Source organism: Peromyscus eremicus, chromosome 12 (assembly GCF_949786415.1).
Source record: "Peromyscus eremicus chromosome 12, PerEre_H2_v1, whole genome shotgun sequence".
Lineage (NCBI taxonomy): Eukaryota > Metazoa > Chordata > Mammalia > Rodentia > Cricetidae > Peromyscus > Peromyscus eremicus.
In genome coordinates, this window is record NC_081428.1 from 33713330 (window position 1) to 33739612 (window position 26283).

The following is a 26283-nucleotide window of genomic DNA, read 5'->3' on the forward strand; positions in this document are numbered from 1 at the left end:
TCATATCAAGTCCAGCCACCTACCCTCAACAAGCCTATTTGAAAAACATGAAAGTGGGAAGCAGAAAAGGACCACATTGGGAAAAGGAACAAAGATACAGTGAACACTCCCCCATGTCGTTCTTTGGGGTCTTAAGGAAAGATCCGTGGTCCCTGGGACTAGCGAGCCATCATCATCTGGGTTCCAACCTCATCCTGTTAGAAGATGGTCTGACCCGTTAGAACTGTTGTGAACATCTCTCCACCAGACAAGCTCCCCCTCTTGCTGGCTTCCTTTCCTTCTGTCGGGATGATATTCCTGGCGAAATCCCCATTTCTTTGGGGTGCATTGTTTCAGCAGGCTGAGACCCCGAGACACAAATGTCTCTAGGGTACCTTCAGGCGGGCCAGGTGGGCTACAGAACATACTGACAGCCAGCGCTGGGCGTCTGCTCCGTCGTCTCTGTCCCTCACTCGGTATTTCAAAGTTAACCCTTAACACTTCCCATTCTAGGGATACATTATCTCAGGCCACCCCCAAGGAAAAGCACCATTGAATCCTTCCACCGCTTTTCCTGACGAGGAGCTCAGACTTGGACATTAGCATGCCTCTACTTATAAAACCCTGACAGCAGCCGGGCGGTGGTGGCGCACGCCTTTAATCCCAGCACTCGGGAGGCAGAGCCAGGCAGATCTCTATGAGTTCGAGGCCAGCCTGGGCTACCAAGTGAGTTTCAGGAAAGGCGCAAAGCTACACAGAGAAACCCTGTCTCAAAAAAACAAAAAACAAAACAAACAAACAAAAAACCCTGACAGCCTAAAAATGATCACAGATGCCAAGGGTGACTTTGCAAACAATCACCCAGACTCGATCCTCTGCGCGGTTCCGAGCAGGTTAAAGCTTCCCGCCCGCGCCTCTCGCGGGACCTCTGCCTCCGCCGAGATTTGGAGGGGGGTGGGGGGGTCCCGAAAATACAATCGCGCGAGAACGGCAACAGGAAGTGCGAGGCCATCCGTGACCTCCTAGCGGACCCCGGAAGTGTGGCGTTTCTTCGTGTTCTTCTGCGAGCTCTTGCGGAGAACCGTGGTGGGCGAGCTCAGGCGGGACCATGCTGACTCGGGTGAGGCCCTCGGCGGTCCGGCGCTTGGGACTGAAGCCGCGGAGAGTCAGGGCGGACTGGGACGGGAGCCTCTCTGCCCAAAGCTCGGGACCCGTGCTGAATGCCGCCCTTGTGGCTCTGTCTGTCCATCCGCATTCACTGCAGGCCGGGCCCCGCAGGTCGGCGCTGAGATGCCGGGACCATGAACTCTGCCAACTTTCTCGGCCCTCGGTGCACTTGGGTGAATAAGGGAAACAATTGCAGGGGGTCCCAGGGAGTGAGGGCGACGGTTATTTCCGTAAATAAACTTCATTGTGGAATAATTTTACAATTACCGAAACCTAGCCCTGGTGATATATCTCTACTCTGTTACTAAGGAAAAAAACAAAACAAAAAAACTACCTTTAACCTGGGCCTTACATTTGGGTAATTACTATTTTGAGAAACGCCATTTTCATAAGTAGGTAGAATATCAATGATACAATTCTGTCACAGGTAAGGGGTTGCCCTCAAGGCAAGAACTGCTGTTTTGAGCAGTTCTTTAAAAGCAGGAAGCCTCACTCCTAACCGAGGAGTTACTGGCAGTAGCTGGCAGTTGCCGCAGGAAACTTAGTACATAATGATATCCTTTAAAAGGACAGGAAGTTGGGAGGGAAACTTACAAGGGGAGTCTGGCAGGAGTTGGAGAAGTGTGGGGGCGTAGTTATTACCCAAATACATTGTATACATGTATGAAATGCTCAATGAATAAATTCAGATGTAAAGAAAAAAATTAAGGTCATGTTAATGTCAAATCTCAATAAATGTGTGCTATCACAATGTTTCGTTAGCAACTCTCTTTTATCATCATAGCTGAAAGCAAAATCAGAGGGGACGCTTGCAAAACAGATTTGCAGAGTGGTGTTGGATCAGTTTGACAAACAGTATTCCAAAGAGCTTGGGGATTCCTGGAATACAGTAAGGTTAGTATGATCCATCTCTTGATATTTTATGAGGGAACAGTGGAAGTGTGTGCTGTACCTCTTTTATGAGAGTGGCCCCATGAAGGTAAAAGTTTAGTACACATTTTGGGAGGGAAGGTACAGTCAGAGTAAAGGTGAAGGAATCACCCAGCTGCACTCTCCTGCTTGAGCTGTGGACAAAATGGGGCATAAATGGTTTTAAAAAAATGAAGAAAACACAGCGATAGTAAAAAGCAATGCCTTCCACTCAAGCAGTGGCTTTTATCTGTAAAAATGGAAATGCTCTGCATTTTAAAACGATGGCTGTAAAAAAAAATCCTAACTTTGAAGACATTTAACTTTCTGAAATTCAGAAAATAACAAATCCTTAAAGTGAGTGCTCCTTTATCTTAGCTAAAGTCATACTTAATTTGGCAGTCCTAGGCACCATTACGTCTGTATTTGGAACAATGTATTTTAAAGAAATAAGCATATAATGCCAAAAAGTGGCCAGTGGGCCTGTGGTGCTGTGGGTCAGTTGGTGGGGAGGGAAGGCACATGACATCAAGGCTGGCATCCAGAGCGGGGACTACATTGTAAGTTGTCCTCTGACCTCCACGCTCAGTCATACTCCATGTCCCTGAAATAAATTCATTAATTTTTTTTTTTTTTAATGAAACATACGATTTGTGTGTTGGTGAGTTTGTGCTCTTGATCAGAATGGTAGTGAGTGGGGTTTTGTATGGAGTGCCTGATATGTGTATATGGTAACTCCCGGAATACAAAGAACAGCATAGTCCTCTGTCTAGTTTACACACAGTCTGTTCATGGTAGAGCCATGGTAAACATTCTAGAAACATGAGCAAGAATGGCGTCTTTTATTTATTGAATTGTGTGGGTGCCATTAAAAGCCACTGGTGACTTTGGAATTAACTTGGTAAAAGGAACCAGACAATAAGGACTGAATGGAGATTGCCTGATCTGTTTTGCAAAGCAAAGAAAAAGTGGTATGACTGTAGATAGTCTGAAACCTTAGCTCAGACAGTAATTTCTCAAATGATTGTTTTATATCATCTCATCTTAGACTAAGTATTTCTCCTTTTCACAGACGAGCTTTAAGCATATCTTGAGACAAAGATTAAGTCTTTTTAATAAAGATAATAAAATATGAAGTGGGTCAAAGATGATTTTAGGATGCTAAGATATTTAGGACACTTATAAATATTATAATATGGAAATGCAGCAGTTATTTCAATAATGCTACATTTTATAATGAGTCTTCTTTCAGAAAATGAATAGTGAAGTATATAATGAATTCATGAGGTTTTTAGTATGTAAAGGTATTACAGACTAATAACTAAAGAACCACACATCTTGCATGAATATTCTATGCAAGCAATGCCTACTTAAGTACTCCTGAGAACAAACTTGAGGTTTCTTTTCAGTGTTTCTTCTGAGGCTACAGCATGGAGTTAAAGTAACGTGCCGAAATTCATTCAGCTGATTAGTAAGTAGAGGTGGGATTCCTGCCCAGTCTGTCTAAGGGTAGATCTCCCGCTACTGACAGTACAGTCTCATACCTGGGATATAATCAGCATTCTAGGATGATTTAAAACAAAAGATTGTGAGAAATATTTTGTCTGGAGACGTTTTAGTAACCTGGCTATTCATAGCCTGTAATGAGTTGATTTTCTACTTCATATCTCCAGAAAGGCTTATAAATGACTATTTGACCCTGAACAAAATGAGCAGTGAACCTCAAAGCCATTTAATTAGCTGGGCCTTCTGTTCCATCTCCCCTTTTGCTAGGATTTCATGGTAACTTAAGTTTTGCATAAACATGTATAAAATTTGCCATAGGCAAAATAAAAGCTTTCTTAGAAAGACTGACCATGGAAGACAGCATAGGAAAATAACAGAATTACATGTTTGTAAGTATTTTTACTTTCAGCCTTGTCCTCCCTCACTTCTAGAAAGGGATTCCAGTTTCTCAAATTTCTGTAGCAGTGGGGAAGACTTTTGTTTCAGGGTTTCCATAATTCAGCTTTTGCTATACCTGCTTCCGGCTTGTTCCCTTCCAGGAAGTCCATTCATACAGAACCTGAACCTTTCCTTCATGTGATGTCTTACACTGTGCCGTTCTTTTTCAGCTTCTGTGCGGTACTTGTGTTTGCTAGCACTTACCCTTAGTTCCCCTGCTCAGCATACTCACATACACGTTATTGTTCTCTTCTAAATTTGCTGTTGCTTTGCGGATTGACTTACGTTCCCTCCTTTGTAGGCCTTACTTTCACACTGTCTCCTTACTCCATTAGACCTTTGTATCTTTGTAAAAAAGAAATCAGCTTCCTGGGAAGTGAGTCTGGAGTTTTTCCTCAGCTCCTGAGAGGTGATCTCTAAGTCCTTGAAATGTGCTGATACTGCCCTGATAGGAGAGAGAGCTTTACCTGGGGGCTTGTGCCACACCTGCTAGTCTGACAATATGATGGAAGAGGAAGTTACAGACCACAGATAAGGAAACCACGTCCAGGGGGGTTGGTGACTAAAGTTGACTATAAGGACTGTCAGTTAAGTCTCCCATGACAGAATCTCAAAAAAAAAAAAAAAGCCTGGTACCTAAGTTGTTATGAGCATCCTTGGTTGGCAGTAGTACTCCACATGGCTGTCAGGAAAAGCTAGACTTCTCTGCGGTTCTACTGGAGCCAACAAATCCCCGGGAGTTGTCTCTTCCCTGACATATTTGAGTTTGAGTGCTTTTGCTGTGGTGCACAATGCCCGTGACTGCAAGTACAACAGTTTTCATTGTGTCCTATGAATTTTGTAATGTGGGAGTGACCTCTGAGATCCCTGAAGTTGTAGTTGCTGTGGAAACTGCATAGTTTTGGCAACTCTGTATTACCGCAGATCAACCCCTCCCCCTAGCAAAAGGGAAAATGGCTGCCCATGGCTGTTGCTTCACCCCTTTATTTGGATACCCTTTAAATTCTGTCACTGCTGTTTATCTAGCCTTTATATTCCATTGTGTTACCCTGTCCACAGACCCTCTTTATGGCTTAACTATGTGCAGTGTTACATTTGAACCAAAAATAATAAAAGTAAATGTTAACATTCTGATCTCGCCCCTTGGCACCACCTTATGCCCCCAATACGCCTATTCTTAAGGGAAAACTCCACCTGTTTCCCTCTCTTCTCTCTTCCGCTTTCCTCCCACAAGGTGCAGATCCCACCCCCATCCCACCCCATCCCTCTCTGTCTCCCTTTCTGTCTTTCTGCCTCTTCATTTGTCTCTCTATTATAATAAACCATTTCCACGTGGATGAAATGTCTAGGTTGTGTATCTCCACCCTCATGGACACGGACTGGGCTCCCCCACACACACACACATCAGCCTGCAGTTTCTGGGGTTCCTGCCATGTATAATTCCTACCATTAAAGAGGCTGTTTTGCGCCTCTGGTCTGGATATGCTGCCTCCTCTGCCAGGTATACCCTTCCTTCTAGTCATTACGAGTGTGGGTTCAAAGCTCTCAGCATCTTGTAGCATATAACTTAGATGAGTTATTGAAAAATCTCTGCCACACTGACCTGATCTGTGAGACAAGCAAAATAGTGTCTATTCCAGAGTTATTTCAGAAGAGCAAATAAATTCTCATAAATATATACACCATTGGTTCTCAACTGTCCTAATACAATGACTCCATACAGTTCCTCATGTTGTGGTGACCCCAACTGTAAAGTTGTTTTTCTTGCTACTTCCTAACTGTAATTTTGCTACTGTTATGAATCATGATGTTAATATCTGTGTTTTCCGATGGTGATCTTAGGCAACTCCTGAGAAACATTGCCAGGAAAAGGTGAGAAGCCTTTAGCCCCGTGTTAAAAATCTCTGAAGAATAAAGATTAAATGCCTTGGAGAAAAGTATTTCCATGAGTCATATTTCTGAGACCAACCCTCAAAGTGATCTAGTGAACGCCCTCTAGTGGACAGTGAGAACATTAGGACTAGGACTTGCTGTATTTTTCAACACTTGAAATTTGTAACGGCCTTTGTGCTTAGCTTTACTTTATTACTGTAGAAGGTTGGATACAGAATAACAGGAGAAAAAGGTTGTCGCAGAAAAGCTAAATGAAGATTGTATTACCAAATAGGTAATTTTTCAACATTTTCATTTTTTTTTTTTTTTTTTTGGTTTTTTTCGAGACAAGGTTTCTCTGTGTAGCTTTGCGCCTTTCCTGGGACTCACTTGGTAGCCCAGGCTAGCCTCAAACTCACAGAGATCCGCCTGCCTCTGCCTCCCGAGTGCTGGGATTAAAGGCGTGCGCCACCACCGCCCGGCCGTAACATTTTCATTTTTAAGTGCTTGCTTTAGTTAAAATAGTAATTATAGGGCTCAAAGTGTATCTCAGTGGTAGAGTGCATTGTCAGCATCCATGAGACCTAGGTTTCATCACAGACCAAAAATAAAGAGTAATTGGGAAAAAAAAAAAAAAACTGTAAATGAATCTGCTTTTTTTACTTATCCAGAAGCGTCAGCACCCAGTAGTAGAATTGAGTTCTTACCCCAGTACAAACCAGCTGGAGGAAAGTGGCCAAGCAGACAGTTGGTTGACTGTTTGTTGCTCGTGTGACTTCATTGACTTTCTCAAAGGTCAGTCACTGCTGTGTACAAGTTTAGTTTTAGTTATTCTTTTTTAAAGTCACTTTACATAAGATTTAAACATAAAAATTTTTATACTGTAAATAGATAATAGCATATAGCCAAAGCATAGTGTTTATTTAGAGAATGAATGAATAAATCTTAGCAAGAAGACAGTAATAAGCTGGCATGTTGTAGTATGAGTAGGAAACATGAGTTACAAAGACTGTCATAGGCATAGACAGTCACAGCAAGTTTCAACAGTCTCTAAACCCTTTCAGAAGAGTGCTCTCCCATCTGCCTAAGCCAGTACATACTCTCCTTCCTCAGCTTGCCATTCTTGGTCCTCCTATAACCAGAAAAAAACAAAAACCACAACAAAACAGAACCCAGATTTATACCATACACACTTACAAAGAAAGCCATACTTTATCCTGACTTCTATGCAGCATTTTTTTTAAATTATGTTTTAGAGTTAGTTACTTTGTTTTATGTGTATGAGTATTTTGCTTGCATGTGTGTATAGATGTACCATGCGCGTGCTTAGTGCTTGAGGTCAGAAGAGGGCATCAGATCCCTGGAACTGCAGTTACAGGTGGTTGTGAGCCACCATGTGGGTTCCAGGAACCAAACCTGGATCTCTATATAAAATGCTTCATCTCTGAGCCATTTATCCAGCCTCTCTAAAGCATTTCCCCAGGGCATCAAAATCCACATATGCTCAAGACGTAGGACATTAACAGCAGGCCTAGGAAGTCAATGGAAAATTGTTTGACAGCTGAGATGTTTCCCAGGGCTTGATGTCAACAAAACTGAGAAGCTACAATTGACAGCTCATTAAAATAGTTTTGGTGATGGATCAGTAACAGTTTCGGAGACATAACTCAGAAGAATTCAAGGTGTGAAACTTGGCAAATGTATTTAACTTTACAAAACATTTAATTTTAACCAACTTAAGTAGGAATTTTCTCTGCTTTTTCCAAAATAGCTGTAAAATTGATCTTGAACCCTGGATCATTCTAGCAAAAAGTAATAATCGTCTATGGATATGTGGAAACAAAACATTGGTTGTTGGTTGTTTTTGCTCTTTTGGGGGGCCCGCCACCCAGCTCCCAAATAAATCACACATGGAGGCTTCTTCTTAATTATAAAGGCCCAGCCTTAGTTTGGCTTGTTTCTAGCCAGCTTTCCTCAACTTAATTATCCCATCTATCTTTGGCCTCAGCGCTTTACCTGTCTATATTCCTGTGTAACTCTTTGTTTCTTACTCCATGGCTTACTGTGTAGCTGGGTGGCTGGCCCCTGGGTCTTTCTCCTTCTCTGGCTGCTTCTTTCTCTCCTCCCAGATTTCTCCTATATGTTCTTTCTATCTGCCTGCCCCACCTGTCTTTTCTCCTGCTTTGCTATTGGCCATTCATTTCTTTATTAGACCATCAAGTGTTTTAGACAGGCACAGTAACACAGCTTCACAGAGTTAAACAAGTGTAACATAAACAAAAGTAACACACCTTAAAATAATACTCCCCAACACTTACTTCATTAAGATACCACTTTCCTATCAAATTTTACTTATCTTTAATGAATATCAAATTTTAAGTAAATTTGCACTAAGATTATTGATAATAAAATCTAGAAATTACCATTTATAGATTTAAGAGCACAGGGAAAGCAAACAGTACATGTGAAGTGTGTATGTGAGTGGGCATGCCACAGAAGTGTGAATAAAATGGTGAATAAAAATGGATTACAAGCTAGGAGTGGTGGTGCACACCATTAATCCCAGCACTCGGAAGGCAGAGGCAGGTGAATCTCTGTGAGTTTGTGAGTTTGAGGCCAGCCTGGTCCACATAATGAGTTCCAAGACAGCCAGGCCATGGCTACACAGAGAAACCCTGTCTTGAAAGACCCCCCTCCAATGAAAGGATTCCAAGTATTAAAATACATTGGAAAAAGTTAAAGGAAGCATAGATTTCTACTTATTGAAGAATCATCAGTATATGACAGGTGTCAAGTCACTCCAATATTCATGTTTCACTTGGTACATTTATTTATATTTGTTTATGTTTTGGTTTCTGAAACAGGATCTGGTATATATTAATTACACATAGTAGGTTTCATTATGGCATTTCCAGACGTGTGCATAATGTATTTTGAGCATAGTTATACTCTTTGTTACCTTCTCTTGTTCCCTTTCCACTCCTGATGATAATTTTCTTCCCAACTACCTTCACTTCTGCTTTCATGTCTTGTGTGTGTGTGTGTGTGTGTGTGTGTGTGTGTGTGTGTGTGTGAGAGAGAGAGAGAGAGAGAGAGAGAGAGAGAGAGAGAGAGAGAGAGAGAGAGAGATCTAATGAGTATCCTTAGGGTTTTCAGTTGGGACGTGGGTTACAACTTGTAGAAGCTTGGGCAGCTCACCAGTGGCTGCAACGATGAAGAAAATGTTTCTCTGTCTCGCACTAACCATTAACTGTATAAGTCTTGATGTGTCCTTCCTCTGACAAGGTGCTGACTGGTCTGACCTTGTGCAGATCTTTTTTTTTTTTAACTGTATTTATTTTTATTTTATGTGCATTTGTGTTTTGGAGTTACAGACATTTGTGAGCTGCCATGTGGGTGCTGGGAATTGAACCCAGGTTCTCTGGGAGAACAGCCAGTGCTCTTAACCACTGAGCCATCTCACCAGCCCTTGTGCAGATCTTGTGCATGTAATAACACTGCTGTGAGTCCAAGAATACAGCAGCCATGTCATGCCCAGAAGTCAGCAACACCCTACACTCATCTTTCTCTTTCTTCTGCTGCTTCTTCCAAAATGTCCCTTGAGCTTGGGAAGAGTGTGATAGAGACATGCCAATTATAGCAGAACATTCAGCCGTCATTTATTCTCTGTACCCTCACCAGGAATGGGTTTCTGCATTCACTGTTGACCACAGAAAAAAACTAAGCTGCTCTGACCAAAGCTGATAGCAGTACTATTCTATGTGCATAAACAGTTGTATCTAGGTCATGGACTTTGAAGGGGCCAGTCAGGCTGGTTTCAGATATACATGGTTTTCTCCTGACTGGAGACCAGGAACTGGAGTAGCTTCAAACTACATAGTTGTGAATCTTAGGAGGAGGCCCGGAGTCTGGAACCCAGCTCATCTGTATTCTTGAATGTTCTAATCCTATTTGTCCATCCATCATAGATAACTGTGCTATAGAAATAGTAACTGCCCTTGCAGTGTGTGTGTGTGTGTGTGTGTGTGTGTGTGTGTGTGTGTGTGTGAGACCTTACTCCATGTCTGCCCTGTGGAGGAAGCCCTGCTGCTGCGGTGTCCAGCAGTGACAGGCTGCTGCACAGGGGAGGTGTGAGTCCTATAGTGACAGACAGTGGTACTTCTCAGGGCTAGGAGGCACCAGCCTCAGCAGCTCCTGCAGGGCTTCCTTGAGTTTGTCCAGTGATAGCTGTTCCTATAGGGCAAGCAGTAGGCCTGCCTCAGTACACCAGGATAGAAATGCTAGCCCTCCCTCCCCCTTGTATACCTCTAATGCTGTAGGAGCAGGGTTTCCGGGGAACTGTTCATGCTAGGCACTCAGAAAGTTGAAGCTACAGTTTAGTCTGGACTTTATAGTGGCATTCTGTCTCAAAGGATCTTTTCTCAGGAATTCACACAGTTCTCTAGGTCTAGGTGTAGATCACAAGTTTTACTTGTTTTAATGAGATTTTATTTTGTCTAGTTCATAAATGAAGGAGAATAATTTCTGAAGATTTCTACTTCACCACCACAGTGCCTGTTTTCAGATCCGATCAGGCTGGCTCTCTCATCCTTAAGTCTGTGAAGAGTTACATCTCATTAAGCCAGTGTTTTAAATGCCACCCTGTGTCCATATCTCCAGCATGAGCCAACACCTACTATGTTCTCCAAATGCCAGTTCTTCCTCACATCAGTGGTACCTGTGCAGGAGCTGCTGCCCTTTTCCTGGAACTTCTTTCTAGTCTTGGTTTGTTTGTTTTAATTAGCATGTTAGCTAATAGACAAATAACGGGTGTTCCTACACTAACAGTCTTAGACAATGTGCTTCAAAGAAAATGGAATTAATAACATTTACTAGGAGAACTCAAAGAAAATCTTAATAAATGGAAACACATGACATGCAGCTTGGGTTGAAAACACTGAATGCCATGAAGGTGTTAATTCTCTCCAATTTAAATGATTGAGCTTTCTAGATACATGATTTTTTCACTTTTTTTTTTTTTTTAATTTGAGAAGGTTCTCACTCTGGCACAGTCTGATCTGGAACCCATTACAGAGCCCAGTCCACAATTTTTTTTTTTTAACCTGAGCACTGAGCAATGGATTCTTAAAATTTCTTTGAAAGAATAGAAATCCAAGAATAGCTTTGGGAGTTCTGAAGGAAAGTAAGACTGTGACCTAGGCCCAACAGTAGAGAGTACCCCCTGTTTCTTAAGAGATGTGAGGTGATGTAAGTGCGCCACTCCAGACTGTTGCATGTGACTCTCAGCATTGAGCAAGTCTCCATCTGGTTTGGGGGATACGAGGGGAACACACGCTCATATGATTTGTAAAGACTGTCTTGATTTCACTTTGGAGTCCATGTTAAAGCTGTAGTTCCCACAGTGTAGTCCCAGAGAACAGAAGTCATCATACCACCTAGAAACTATTTAGAAATGAAAAATGTTGGCTCTGTATCGAGGAGATAACTCAGTGGGTAAAAGTGCTTGCTAAGCAAGCCTGACCTTAGTTCAGACCCACTGAGTGCTACTGCACACATCTGTAATCTCAGCAGTCCTAGAGCAGAGGAGGAGGAGGAACAAGTGCCTGAAAGCTGGAGGGCTGGCCATCCTGGGCTACCAAGTGCAGCAGCAGAAATGAGGAAGACCCCGCCTCAGGGAGGGAGGGAGGTGAGTGAGTACTGACTCTCAGAAGTTGTCCTGTGGCTCCTCATGGGCACTGAGGTGTGTGTGGACCTGTACTTCTGCATGCACACCGTACACTCTCCGTGCACACGCACACACAAATAAGTAAGTAAGTCATCCGTTTTCCTAAAAAGAGACAAAAACTTGGGGCCCTCTCCTGCTGAACCAGTAACTCCAAACAGGATCCAGTCGCAAAGTAAATGAAATCGATGCCCCATCTATAGTAAAGCGGGAGGCAATGAAAAGCAAGAGCAGTCCACACTTCGGGTGTGATCGATGCTCACGTGGCATGCGTGAGTCACAGGTGTCACATTTCAATCCGGCCGTTTCTCACATAAGCAACTTCACGGTGAGTGGTAGTTGGAATTTATTTAATTGACCATGGTTAATGAGGCTCCCAAATAACTCAGCCAGAAAGGTCAGCTAGTAAATAAATTAAATGTTTCCTGCTGTGCCGGGTGGTGGTGGCACACGCCTTTAATCCCAGCACTCCGGAGGCAGAGGCAGTCGGGTCATTGTGAGTTTGAGGCCAGCCTGGTCTACAGAGTGAGGTCCAGGAAAGGCGCAAAAGCTACACAGAGAAACCCTGTCTCGAAAAACCAAAAAAATAAATAAATAATAAAAAAATAATTAATTAATTAATTAATTAATTTTACAATAAGCTAAAATAAATAAAATTGTGTTGTTAAGTAAAGTCAGGGTGGGCCACATCCCAGCCTTATGAGGCAAAAGGAAGAGTTGGGAAGACCAACCCTGTATTAGTCAGGTTTTTAAGTTGCTGTGACAGAGCAAGTTAAGGAAAAGACTGAAAGTGACATTTATTTTGCTCATTGATTGAGAAGTGTCGGTTCATGATGGGTGAGGAGAGCAAGGTGGAACAAAGCCAGTCACATCATCAGGGCCTGGATGTGATAACGGAATGGGGGGGGACTGAGGCAAAATTTACCTCCCCAGGACCCAGCCCCAGTGATTACTACCTCCCAACCAAGCTTCACATCCAACTTTTCATCATCCCCAATCATAGCATAATATATGGACCACCAGGGATTAATCTATTGATTAGGTAAGAGCCTCATGAACTAATCATCTCATCGACACATCCAGAAGTGTGCATCACTAAATCTAGTTTTTTTTCTCGGCCCTGTAACACTGGCAGTCCAGATTAACCACTACAGATCCTGTCTGAAAAGTCACAGGGAAATGGAGTGTAAACCTAGGACCACATTCACCTTATTAATTGTATAAAATCGCACTAGGTCATGATACTGATACTCATTTATTGCTCTTTTTCTGTCTTAGAGATGTTCTAATATCTCCATCACTGTGGCAATACGCCATCCTCTTGAACCGATTCAATTATCCCTTTGAGCTGGAAAAGGACTTACGTTTGCGGGGCTATCACACAATCCTTCAAGGGTCCTTACCGTATTATCCTAAGTCAATGAAGTGTTACCTCAGCCGAACTCCAGACCGAATGCCGTCAGAGCGACATCAGACTGGAAACTTGAAAAAGTACTACCTCCTCAACGCTGCCTCTCTTCTCCCAGTGCTGGCTCTGGAACTGAATGATGGGGAGACAGTTCTGGACCTGTGCGCTGCTCCTGGAGGCAAATCAGTAGCTCTGCTCCAGTGTGCTTACCCAGGTACTGTCTGTTCTCACCACACCTCACATCTGTTTCACATCTGAGGAGTCCAGATACTTTGAAAGTATATGAAGAGAAATGTGAGCTTGAGTGTACAGAGTTAGCATTAGTGTGCAGAGTTAGGGAGCCTGAGTAAGAGTTAGGACACCACGAGGAAGAAGGAAACAGATAGTTGAGGAGATAAGTGTAAAGAGCATTGTTTCCCAGGTGTCTGGCTATATTTCGGGAGCACAGATCTCCCAGAGAATGTGAGTGACTGCTCATAAGCTAATTGTGTAGGGTTCTGAGATTGTCATTTGCTTTTTGTGCTTAGTTTCATTGGGGGGGTGGTGGTGGTGGCACTCAGGACATCTCTCAGGCAACGTAAGTACTCTGCCTCTGAACTCCTTGTACTTGGAGGAGAAGATAGTATTAAACAATGGAGTCAGTTCTCATGATACACATGGAGGAGAAGATAGTATTGAACACTGGAGTAAGTTCTTTTATGGTGACTTGATTATTGTTGCTAATATTGGTGTTAAGTCTATGGCTAGGAATCTGTCTCAGTCAGTATAGTATTTGCCATGTGAATATAAGGACCTAATAAGCTTGGATTCACAGTCACACATTTAAAAGAAAATGTTGCGCATGTTGGCTTGTACCTGTAATCTTAGCACTGAGGAGACCCAGGAATGTCCCTGGGGCTATGCTGGAGATCTATGGACAAAGACAGATACCCAAAGTCAACCTCTGCCCCTCTACATGCTTGCTCAGCCACACGTGTGTGCACACATGAACAAGTATACACACATGCACACACATAATCTATTTCATTGTAAATTACCTTCTTAATAATATAGATGATCATTTTGCTAAAACTTTTAAAATGCTAATTCATGTTTCTCTGAATATTAGTTATTGCTAGATGAGGCAGAGTTGGTTCCAGTTTGGTTTGGTTGTGTTTTATGTTCTTACTTTTATTTATTGTTCACAGAGATAAAAAAATCAAGCAATACTGAGAGCTGTGCTATACTGGTTACATTGTCTGTTTAAAGTCCTCCTGAGTTACGGTTGCAAACTATAGGTGCAGCAGGTGTTATTTAATGATCTGTTAGGTGAGCACTCTTTAAATTGTTTTCGGTTTTTCAAAATTAAATTGGAAGTCCATTCATTTACTTGCTTAGTTGTTAACACATCACTCTTTCAAAAAAGAAATCACTTTCTTTCTTTAAAAGATTTAGTGTGTGTGTGTGTGTGTGTGTGTGTGTGTGTGTGTGTGTGTGTGTATACATGCAAAAGTGCACACACACACAGGTCAGAAGGGAGCTGTGGAAAGCCGGGAACTGGAGATGGAGGCAGCTGTGGGCTACCAGATGTGCACACTCAATCAAACTTTGGTCCCTTAAAAAAGCAGCAAGAGCTCTTACCAGCTGAGCCTTGTCTGCAGCCTCTTAGTGTTTTAAACTGTACTTTTTGATGTACTGGAGGTTTCTAAACTCTAGCACATTTCCTTAAGATTATGAATGAGTGAGAAGCATGCTTTTATTTGTAAAGCTGGTGAATGGACATGTAGAAAGAGATGCCTTTAGGAAGTGAATGAGCTAAACAGCGATTTGTTCAGATCTTCCAAGCTTGCCTGTCTCTTAGAAAGGTATTATTTTCCCCCCAGGACATGCATCTTCTAGCTTGTAGATTTCTTTCTTTATTTTTTCTTTTGAGAACATGTGCTATTGAAATAAAAATTTTTGGTGACATATAAAAAGTGAAACGCAGTTGTACCTGGCTGTGGTACAGATATATTAATATTTAAAAGAAAAATACACTGTATGTTTTAGATTTCTGATAAAACTCTGCAACTGAAGCTTTCTGTATTTTGTTTGGGTCTTTTTTTTTTTTTTTTGGTTTTTTCGAGACAGGGTTTCTCTGTGTAGCTTTGCGCCTTTCCTGGAACTCACTCTGTAGCCCAGGCTGGCCTCGAACTCATGGAGATCCACCTGCCTCTGCCTCCCGAGTGCTGGGATTAAAGGCATGCACCACCACCACCTGACACTTTTTGTATTTTGGTATAAGAAATAAAAATGAATAGACTACATTTTAGTAAGACTACATTATTATTTTTATAATTTGACTGTGCTTTTGTGAAATCATTTATTCCACTCTTTCTGTGTCCCTTGATGATGTTCTTATACTGACTCTTACAAGCTTAATAATTTTTGGTATAGAATGTTTAATATTGTAAAATATGGGAGAGAAATATCTGAATCTATTTCCATTTTAACAACTTACATTTTCATTTTAAACCTCCTCACTCATAGGTTATAGATACTTCACACATTTGTAGTGAGGAAGGGAATTGGCTCAGGAACCCAAAGGTTATAAACTGATAACATTCTAGGACTTTGAAGATGGGGAAAGTCTTCATCAAGGACAGTGAACTACCAGTAGTTTTCCAAATGAGGTAGCTTTTCTTCTAAGTAGACTAACGATAATGGTTCCCTCCAAAGCATTGATGTCTTCATGGTGATGTTTAAATCCCAAATTAAGTTAGCCACACTATTCAAATGTGGAATTCAGAAGCAATGCCTAGTCAGTGCTTCTATAAGCAAAACCTAAAATGAAGGCCATACTGAATGTGCAATTTATACACGGAATTTCTTTACATCCCCATTGGACATTATTCTAGACAATGAGGCTCTTGGCTTTGGGTGACAAAAAAGTTTAAGGTCATTAAAGAATTAGTCTGCTTGTCTATCTGTTGATCTAGACAGATGTGGTATTGCTTTCACCTGTACCACAGTGATGGACTGCCTTTTTAAAATTATTATTACTATCATTAACACAGCTTTTGCAGTGTGCTGGTTTTTTACTGAAAAAGACCAGACAATTATGATCCTAAATAGTAAAACATGAACTGTTAACCAGGGATGATGCAGCTTAATGGAGTGGCATGATCAAGCTTCTCCACAAGAACTGTAGAGTGAAATTTTCCTTGCTATCAGCGGTAAGATTTAGACATCTGGTTAACCTTTAGTAGTAAGAAATATTAGAAAGAACCCTTTGTTTAGTTATACTTGCCCTTTTATCCACTCCCTCATGTCTGTTAGAATTTCTATTGTTTTTGGTATTATCTCTTTATTCAACCTTTAAGGGCTCAGTCATAATATACCTCAAAATGAATTTGGTTGCGGTTGCATTGGATCTGATGTGACCATTGACATCTATGCATCTGGATTCCTGTATTTTTCTCTAGATTTGGGGTGGTTTCTCATGAAGTCTGTTCTACCCCATTGACATTCTCACTTCCTTTATGAACCCCTGCAACTCATATATTTGCTCTTTCAATGGTAACCCCAAATTTTCACAGGCTTTCTCTGTCTCTCCCCTTTTCAGTTACTTCTTTTATCTCCAACAGTATATTTTCATATACTGATTTCAAGGCAGCTGGCATTTTGTTGTTGTTGTTTGGTCTGTTCTCTGTTACTTGCTGCCTTCTATTGCATTTAAATATTTGATGTTTTTAAGAGTCATGTTAATCTGTCATTTCTCTGCTTAGGTATTAACTTGCTTCTTTGAGTTTTCTGAAACTTACCAAGTTTCCCTAAAAGTGCCATTTTTAGCTCTTTCCATAAGCCAGGTGCTGTTTGCGTTATGGTCAGTTTCTTGTCTTATTTTATCCATTAGGCTTGGTCATGATTCTGTGAATTCTGATGCTTGACCTATGACATAGTCTGTGCATAAACATTAGGTATTTCTCCCAGTCTTTGGAATCTAGCTATGTGTGTGCCTGCTCATTCAGAGTGGTTTGCATGAGTCTGTGGGCCTTTCTGGTACTTCAGCACTAGATGGCACCCTGACTCTAGGTTTATCACATCCCACTGTTGCATTTTTTGTTGTTGTTGCTGCTGCTGCTGCTGCTCCTAGTTCAGCTCCCTGATTCCCCATGCCGCATTTTGTCACCTATCTTCAGTAGGTATGTAGGGGAGAATGAACTCGAGGAGTGCCTAAATGTAGCAGTGTGTCATTGCAAACCTTTCTCCAAGGCTGGGTAGGCCCGCATGCCTCAGCTGCAGTCACTGGCCTATGGTCAGGCGACAGAGCTCTGTCTGGTTCTCCGTCACACTTATTTGGTGGCTTGATGTATACCTCCCTTCTCTTTCCTTAAAAAACAAAAACCAACATCTATCTATCTATCTATCTATCTATCTATCTATCTATCTATCTTTCTTTCTTTCTTTCCATAGATTTGTGTGTATGTGTGTTGGGGGCACACATGTACTCTTCCTAGGGCACACTTGTAGAGGTCAAATTACAACTTGCAGTAGTCAGTTGTCTCCTTCCAGCATGTGTTCCTGGGGATCAACTTTCAGGGGTTCGTTGTTTCCTCCTCTGTGCCTGTATAGCTCCAACTCAGGTTGTCAGGCTTAGTGGCAGACTCCTTTACTCAGTGACCATCTCACTAGCCCAGCACCTCCCTTTACTTGCCATGAAGTCAACAGCTGCTCCCTCTGATTTGTCTGGAGTCAGGGAGGAAATGGAGTTGATAGTTCCATGGTGAAGCACACTCTAACCCTGGATTATACACAGAGTGCACAGCCTACTGAGACCAGCATAGCACAGGGATACTGAAACCTACATTGCTATTTACTGTCTCTTCCTTAGGTGGATTTTTGTCCACTGGTGATCCAGAACATCTATCTCCAGCCACAAGAGATGCTGGCTAGTTTACAAGTTCAGTTGATGGTGGCATTAGGGCAGGTTTAGGAGCTCTGTCCATAGGCACTGGCGTGTGGACTGGGGTTGCTACAGTCTGCCTGGTGGAGGGGTGGTGGCTGCATCTACCTGCCTAGCTAAGGAGAAAATACAGTCACAGTCTGCATGTACTAGCCCAAGTGTACGAGCTGTAAGACTGTGTGGCACAGGGTTCTATTGGCAGGTTATGCCACTGGGTTTCAAGTCTGGACTTCATTCCTTTCTCCTCCCCCAAAAAGGAGGAATCTCTCATCACAGTGCCTAGAATTGGAGGGGTGTGGACAAGGACACCTCTTCCTTTTCTGCTTTCCTTAGTGCATCTCTTCTTATTCTGTGTTAATGCCAGACAGTGCCTCTCACCCGACTCCCCTTGCCCTGAAACCAGTGTCTCTGTGGGAGGCCTCCACTTCTTCAGCCACCATCTCAATTTCTGTCGCATTTAATCATAACAACCACTATGCAGGTATGATCCTCATTTTACCAACGCCACAAGGTAACGAAGGCTGTCACAGAGTTAAATAACTTTTCTGGGCTCTCAACTCACAGTTTAAGCCCATGTTTTCCTTACTGGTAGATTGTATACTTGCCCATTTTTATTTGACACTGTATTACCTACCTTCATTAAAAATGAATGTGTTGTCCCAACGAGGAACTTTACGTACCTCTCAGAATATACCGTCTACTCTCAACAGCTGGTACTTCAAGGTGAAAATGATACACGAGGTATTGGTAGTACAGCATCTCTAGGAATCTATGTTTTCACATCCCAAATTAAACTTGATTAAATAAATGTGAGAGCTTCTGGGAGGATGTGAGGCATAAGATGGTAAATATTTTATAAAGTGTTTATTTTTGTTTTTAAAGTTATCATAATGTTTACCTCTGAGCCCTATCTCTCTATAAAACTGAAGGATTGATTTTTCTGAAGTTTATTTGCTAAAAAGTACAAATTTACCAGTTGTATTGCCTTGGACTGCTTTGAACCTTTTTAATCCTTTATATCTAGGTTATCTTCTTTGTAACGAATATGATGGCCTGAGAGTGAGATGGCTGAGACAGACATTGGAATCTTTCATCCCACAGTCTTTGACAAATGTAATTAAAGTGTCTGAATTGGATGGCAGAGAAATGGGAGATGCCCAGCCTGAAACGTTTGACAAGGTACTTTTATTGTACTGTGAAAAGCTGAAAGACTCCTAGTGATATGATATTGTGTTGCTCCATTGTTCTTCACCTTCTGCTTCCAGATGGTACACTTTCTCAGTGATCTGGGAGATCCTGATAAAGTGGATGTGGAAGCATTTTTCATTTGATGGTTAGTATGGTTCAGTGGAAACAGTGACATTGGGTTTGGGGATTATAGAATGTTTTCTATTTTCCTGGTACCTCAGAGTTACTGTAGAAATGATCAGTTATCATTTGAGCCAGTAGAAAACACTTGTACATTTTACTTTAATTCAGAATATTTCATATCAGAGTATGGTAGATGAAGAAAACCCATTTCAATAAATTAAAATAGAATTTTTAATTCTAAAAAATAAACACTGGACCCTGGGTTTAAGCCCCCAACAATGTAAAATTTTACTAGGGTAAAAATAAAAAGAAATACTCTGAGTTCAGAAATACAGTTATGTTTTCTGAAGATGAGTAACTTTTGTAAGTTTTGGTTGTAGTCATCAAGAATATTAAATTTAACCAGGCATGATGGTGCACCTTTATCCCATCACTTGAAAAGTAGAGGTAGGTGGATCTTTGAGTTTGAGGCCAGCTTGGTCTACAGACTGAGTTTCAGGACAGCCAGAGTTACACAGAGAAACTCTGTCTTGAAAACCCAAAACAAAAAAGAATATTCAATTCAAATAGCAGACATCAATGCACACTTAGTCCATTAATGCTCTCTTTCTCCATTGAGACAAACACTAACACTACATGGGAAAATTCTCTGAGCTATCAGGGACAAATATATCAAAGGACTTAGCGTGTCCTACGTTTGGGTCCCTAAGGCAGTGGTTTTATTTACATGCTGTTTGTCGTGTAGCTGTTCCATATACCTCATCCTAAGGATGTTTGGTTTGTCTTTGTTTTCTCCAGGTCTTAGTTGATGCTCCGTGTTCAAATGATCGAAGCTGGCTGTTCTCGTCTGACTCTCAGAAGGCTGCCTGTAGGATCCGTCAAAGGAACAATTTGCCTGTCCTACAGGTAGACCTCTTAAGGTGAGGACTGTTTATTCAAAAGCTTATTTGGGTTCCTGATATAATTTAAGTGGCAGCAGCCAAGCATGGCAGGCAGGCAAATGGAAAGCTTTGTCCTCATAGCTCTTCTGATTAATTCCGCCAAAGGTTCCGAGCAAAAAATTCCAGGCCATCTCTCATGCTGTATTGCCTCCTCCCCTCAATGTGTCTTTCAAAAAACACCAAGGAATTTGCTGTGATTAAGTTGTTTTCTCGCTAGTCTGTCCCAAGCCAGGAGCTTATCACCCTATTTGACCAGAATTGGAGCGTCTTCCTGTGGACGATGTCCGGGAGCAGTCCTTATTTTGGTAATTTTCTGAAAAGTGAACTTCCTAGGAAGATGGGAGGTGTTGTTCTATTTGTCTTCTGCAAGTTTTTCCTCAGTTTTTCCAAACTGTAAGAGTGAGGCTTCCAGAGGACTTTTCTTTTTTTTTCTTTTTTTTCTCTTTTCTTTTTGTTTTTTGTTTTTTTTTTCCAGATAGGGTTTCTCTGTGTAGTTTTGGTGCCTGTCCTGGATCTTGCTCTGTAGACCAGGCTAGCCTCGAACTCACAGAGATCCACCTGCCTCTGCCTCCCGAGTGTGCCGCCACCACCACCACCACCACCACCACCACCACCACCACCACCACCCCACCTCCCCCACCCCCGCACGGACTTTTCTTTTTAACTTCACATGAAATAGCCTTTACTGCTTTTTATTTCTGCCATTGCCATTACCAAGTTCTTTGATTTTTCTGTTTTATTTAATGCCTTTCTTCCCATTTCATCTCAATTTGTTGTTTTCTGCTTGCTTCATTTTTACAAACCTTTTATTAAAGCTCTTAAATATCTAATTGTTAAATGAAGATTTTTCTATCTTAATTTTCCTCAGTCTACTTTTAAAATAAATTTGACAGGATTTTAAATTTTTATTTCTTCTTATTATTAGAAGTGTGTGTGTGTGTGTGTGTGTGTGTGTGTGTGTGTGTGTGTGTGTGTGTGTATGCAGGCATGCATACCGTGGTACATGGTGCATGTATGGAGGTCACTGAACAATTTTTGGAAGTCAGTTTTTTTTCCCTCCATAGATTCCAGGTATTGCTCACAAGTCATCATTTGCATGGCAAATACTTCCACCTGCTGAGACACCTCACCTTCCCAGATTCGATAGGATTTTAAGATTCCTTCCTTTGTTTCTTCTTTCTTTCCTTTTTCACTCTTAGTTTTTTGGTTACAGTATCTTGCTATGTAACCCAGCCTGGCCTCCAACATGTTTCAATCCTCCTGCCTCAGTCTTTGAAGTGCTCAGATTATAGTCATGAGCCACCATGTCCAGCTGAAATGTCCTATGTTTGGGTCCCTAAGGCAGTGGTTTTATTTACATGCTGTCTGTCATGTAGCAGCTCCATATACCTCATCCTAAGGATGTCCAGCTAAAATGTATTTTAAGTATACTTATAATATCTGGAAATACTGATGTTGTAAAAACTATCAAATGATGAAAGCTTCTGGGCCGCACATCTATCCACATACCTTCTTTCTTTACAAAGCTAACCACTGGACTTAAGTGTGGTTTATATACCTGTAAACTCTCTGCATCAATCTCCGTGTATGCAGGTAAGTGAGGATAAAAAATACATTAAAAATAGCAGATGTTGTTATGTGCATATATTCTTGTAGTATTTCAGACTGTATAGATCTCTTTCATTCTCAACTTATGTGAACTATTCAAGAGGAATAGTCTATTGTATTCTGTTTTCTTTCTCTTTCAAAAACATTTTTGCATGCTGTCCTTTGTCTCAGTAGACAGGCATAATATCATTTTTCTTGATTACATTTGTATTACCTTCCAAAATATATGATACCAGCCCATAGTCTTAGTTACAGTTTACTTTGTTGACTGCTTGCTCTCTCTTAAAATATTCTCTGCTTTTAACATTTGTGATTAAGTTTTCTCCTTACCTGCAGTTGTATCTTCTCTATTTTTTTTTTTAATTTTTACTTAGTTCATCTCACAAACTTTGTGTTTTTTAAGTTAATAATATCATTTTACTGTATGATGAGTTCAAATGATGTAAAGTGCTATATTACAAATATATATCTAAATTGAAATTTCTCCCTAGCCTTGGACTTGTGCACTCAGTAACCTACCAGGGAGATCTCTAGACAAAGAAGTCTCATAATTTCTAATGCTTTATTAGACCCACTGCCCAAATTAACAAAATAAAAAAACAAAAGCAAAGCCTTATAAATCTGCTTGTCTTCTGTCTTAGTAAATGGCATGCTGCGATGTCTATGCCTAAGTCAGAAAGCTATGCTAAGCTACCCCGTTCTTCTCCTATGTCCAATCAATCACTAAGACATTTCTGTTGTAACTGTTACATATCTGTCAGCTCCATCCAGTTCTCTCAATTCTTCACAGCCTAACCTAGATCCTACCAGTATCTATCACTGAAATGATTGCAGCTGGCTTCTGGCAGGTCTCCAGTGGTGAGCTCTTTCGCTTCATTCTGCACAGCGAAGCCAGAGCAATGCCTCTGGAATGTAAGTCGGAACCCTGGTTATCCTGGCAGGTTTTCAGTGCTTCCTCCTTAGCAGAAAGATTTCCAGCTCTTTAACCTAATAGTCAAGTCCTCTCTTCAACCTGGCTCGCTCCTACTTCATTAACCTTCACTGTCCTAAGACTCTCAGTGTACGTGGTATTTCAAGGGAGCGGCACCTCACGTAGTCCCTGTAGTTTTCAGGTCTAAGGCCAATGCATTTCCTGTTTATTTGCTAACTCATTCTAACCTTCCCTTCTGACTAACTATTGGTTCTTCAGGAATCAGCTTTACTAACCCTCTATTGAAGACTTAATCAATGATATTCTTTTGACATCTTTACTTTTATTAAAAATGGTGTGCCGGGCAGTGGTGACCACATGCTTTTAGTCCCAACGGGAGAAAGAGGCAGGTGAATCTCTTGAGTTGGAGGCCAGCCTGGTCTGCAGAGTGAGTTCCAGAATAGCTAGAGCTACAAAGAGAAACCCTGTCTCAAAAAACCAAAAAAAAAAAAAAAAAAAAAAAGGTGTGTGTGTGTGTGTGTGTGTGTGTGTGTGTGGTGTGTAGTCACCCTCCACTAGACATTTGCCTGTGTTGATCTTTCTTTCAACAACACTGTCGCATCTTAGAGAAGAGGGGCTTATTCTTTACACACGTTCATCCCAACTGCAGTTTCCCCTATCTCTACTCCACTCCTCCCATCCCCTCCACACACATATCCCCTTCCCTCAGATCCTCTCCTCCTTTGTTTCCCTTCCAAAAAAAAAAAAGATCAGGCCTCCCAGGGATATTGACCATTGACAATGAGACCAGTAAGACTAGGCACAAACCCTCATATCAAGGCTGGACAGGGCAACCCAGTAGGAGGAAAAGGGTCCTAAGCACAGACAAAAACATCAGAGATAACACCCCCACACACACTTTCAGAAGTCCTACAAGAACACCAAGCTATACAACCGTAATGTCTATGCAGAGGACCTAGTTTAGCCCCATACATGGTCCGTGATTTCATTTCAGTCTCTGTGAGCACCTGTGAGCTTAGTTGATGCTGTAGGTCACAGAATAATTTTGATTCTCAATGTAGTGTCCAACAAAGAAAGGAGCTCAGTTAATAATTGTTTAAAAACAGTAAATTATAAAGCATGAATACCTGGAATACACAGTTAAAATTATTCTGGCCAAAGTTAATCTGATCAGAATAATCTTATAATCATTATTGTGTTGCAAGGTAATTAGGCATAAATGTAAAGCAATGTACATAATATATTTTGATTACTATAGCTTTTATATAGACAAAGCATGCGTTTGGCTTGACTTTATGTTTTATCCCCATGTACTGCATTTTCAGATCCAATAGCATTTTAGTCATTATGAAGATCATAACATACTTGCACCTCTTATGACCTAAGAGCTGAAGCTGCTCCTTAGTAGGCACTCCACTCTCCTTCTTAACTCTCTGAACAGGATGGCGTATGCTAAAGTAGGTGACTGTCAGTCACAATGGGAGTCATTTTCACGTCATCAGCTGTAACTGGGAAAGGTCGTCACTGCAGCTGTCCGTCCTTTCCGTGAGCAGTGAGCCTGCAAGCCTTGCCTCTGCTTCCTAGGCCGCTCTGGAGGTAGAGTGATGAGAAGCAGCTGAAATTGGTATCTGGCTGAGCGATAATGATGAAAAGGGCAGAGAGTCAAATGTATAAGCTGTAGACACATGGGGAAAAAAAAGGTCCGATTTCCTGATACAGACAAGTCTTAGGGTTAAAAAGATAAAGCATACCAAACAATCTTTCCTTATCTCCCATTCACCACTTCAGAAAAGAAAAGGATTATGGTAATTTTTAAAATCAGAGATTTTAAATGATACCACTATCATTTACAAAGAAGTTTCTTTGGCTGGTATTTTTAATTTTCCTTGCATACTTATTTTTTCAAGAAAAGGTAATAGCCATTTTATTCTGTAATATCAGATAAATGGATTTATATGCAATTTACAAGAGAGTAAATTTATACATATAAGTTTAGCCAAACTGTAAAGAATTGATAAATCCTTGCAAAGAGCAGCTAGGAAAAAAGCAAGCGTATGTTGCCTGGCCTGATACTGGGGACAAAGGATGATACTAAAAAAGGAGAGAAGCAATGGGTCCAGATGGTGAGCAAGACCTGTGCCTCAGGCTGTGAGTCCAGCACTTGTAGGGGCTGAAGCAGGAGGATCTCTAGTTCAGGCCACCCAGGACCTTCCCAGATTTTTTTTTTAATGATTCCTTAGATGGGTAATCTTCATAGGGTTTGGAATTTTCACTTTTGAAAGTTAATGATCTATAGTCATATATTATTATTGCACATTTTATGTGATGCATAAATTAATGTGATGCAAAAAAATGTTTTGTTTAGTGGGAGGTTTTTATTTTATTTCTAAAAAGAACTTTTACTATATGTACAAGTTGTTTTGGTTTTTGTTAGTAGGGTGTTCTGTGGTGCTGAAGATCAAACCCAACCGAGCTGGGCTCTGTCTTTTTTTGTTTTTTTGAGACAGGGTTTCTCTGTGTAGCTTTGGGCCTTTTCCTGGAACTCACTTGGTAGCCCAGGCTGGCCTCGAACTCACAGAGATCCGCCTGACTCTGCCTCCCGAGTGCTAGGATTAAAGGCGTGCGCCACCACCGCCTGGCGCCGGGCTCTGTCTTAAGCACTTATATTCTCTTACAGAATCATTTAAAAGCAAATCTATGTATAGTTTTAGATGTAATCATGACAATAGTAATTTAACCTACTGTTTTTACTGTTGATGGCTAAAAACATGAACAGCACAGTGATGACAGAGGACAGATCCCCAAAGCATACGAGTTGATGGCAAACGTAGCGGGTACTCTGGTTTATGTGAAAATCTCTGTTGAGTTTTTCAAGGATGAACATACACATTATATAAAATTCGAGCATACAAATAGCCCCTAACCCAGTCTGTCTCAACCTGCCCGTGGATCATGACCCCCTTGGCAAACCTCTGTCTTCAAAACTATCTACATTATGATTCATGATGGTGGCAAAATTATAGTTAGGAAGTATAGCAATGAAAATAATTTTATGGTTGGGGTCAGCACAGCATGAGGAATTTTATATTAATATATAGGGTTGAAGCATTAGGAAGGTTGAGAACCAGTGCCCTAAGATATTCTTAGAATACAAGACTGAAGAGCAAGAATTAAAGGAATATTTGAACAGAACCCAATTTTATTCATAGGCTGCTGTTTAAAGTATACCTCTATTGTTGCTTGTGAAAATAATTTCCGAGCCAGTCACTGCTGGTGAGTGCTGTGTGTATGTACATTACTCAATAGAATTCTGTCACTCCATTTACATTTCAAAATATTCAGAAGAATATAGAATGGAGAAATATGCTGAAAGTGATAAACATGGTATCTTTTTAGAAAGTGGTTTGGATATTTGTGCAGGAGAAGTTTACATGATTTGGGCTTGGGAAAGTACTAAGTGGAGAGTATGATTTATCACAAAAATATAGGTATCTTATTGCAGTAATGTATCATGTCATCCGTTTCCTAGAAGAAAATCAATCACACATAAAATACTGACCCCTTCTG

General features: G+C 41.1%; 1 protein-coding gene across 1 annotated transcript in view; it reads left to right on the forward strand.

Annotated features, from left to right (window-relative positions):
* The first annotated feature begins 1035 nt into the window (after window positions 1–1035).
* The window catches only part of Nsun3 (NOP2/Sun RNA methyltransferase 3), a 42120-nt gene continuing 16872 nt past the window's right edge, over window positions 1036–26283 (forward strand). The window contains exons 1-5 of the mRNA XM_059277133.1: window positions 1036–1099; window positions 1931–2040; window positions 12872–13215; window positions 18950–19104; window positions 20035–20156. Coding sequence (XP_059133116.1) covers window positions 1088–1099; window positions 1931–2040; window positions 12872–13215; window positions 18950–19104; window positions 20035–20156 — 743 coding nt within the window. The 5' untranslated portion in view covers window positions 1036–1087. The remainder of the gene's footprint in view (window positions 1100–1930; window positions 2041–12871; window positions 13216–18949; window positions 19105–20034; window positions 20157–26283) is intronic.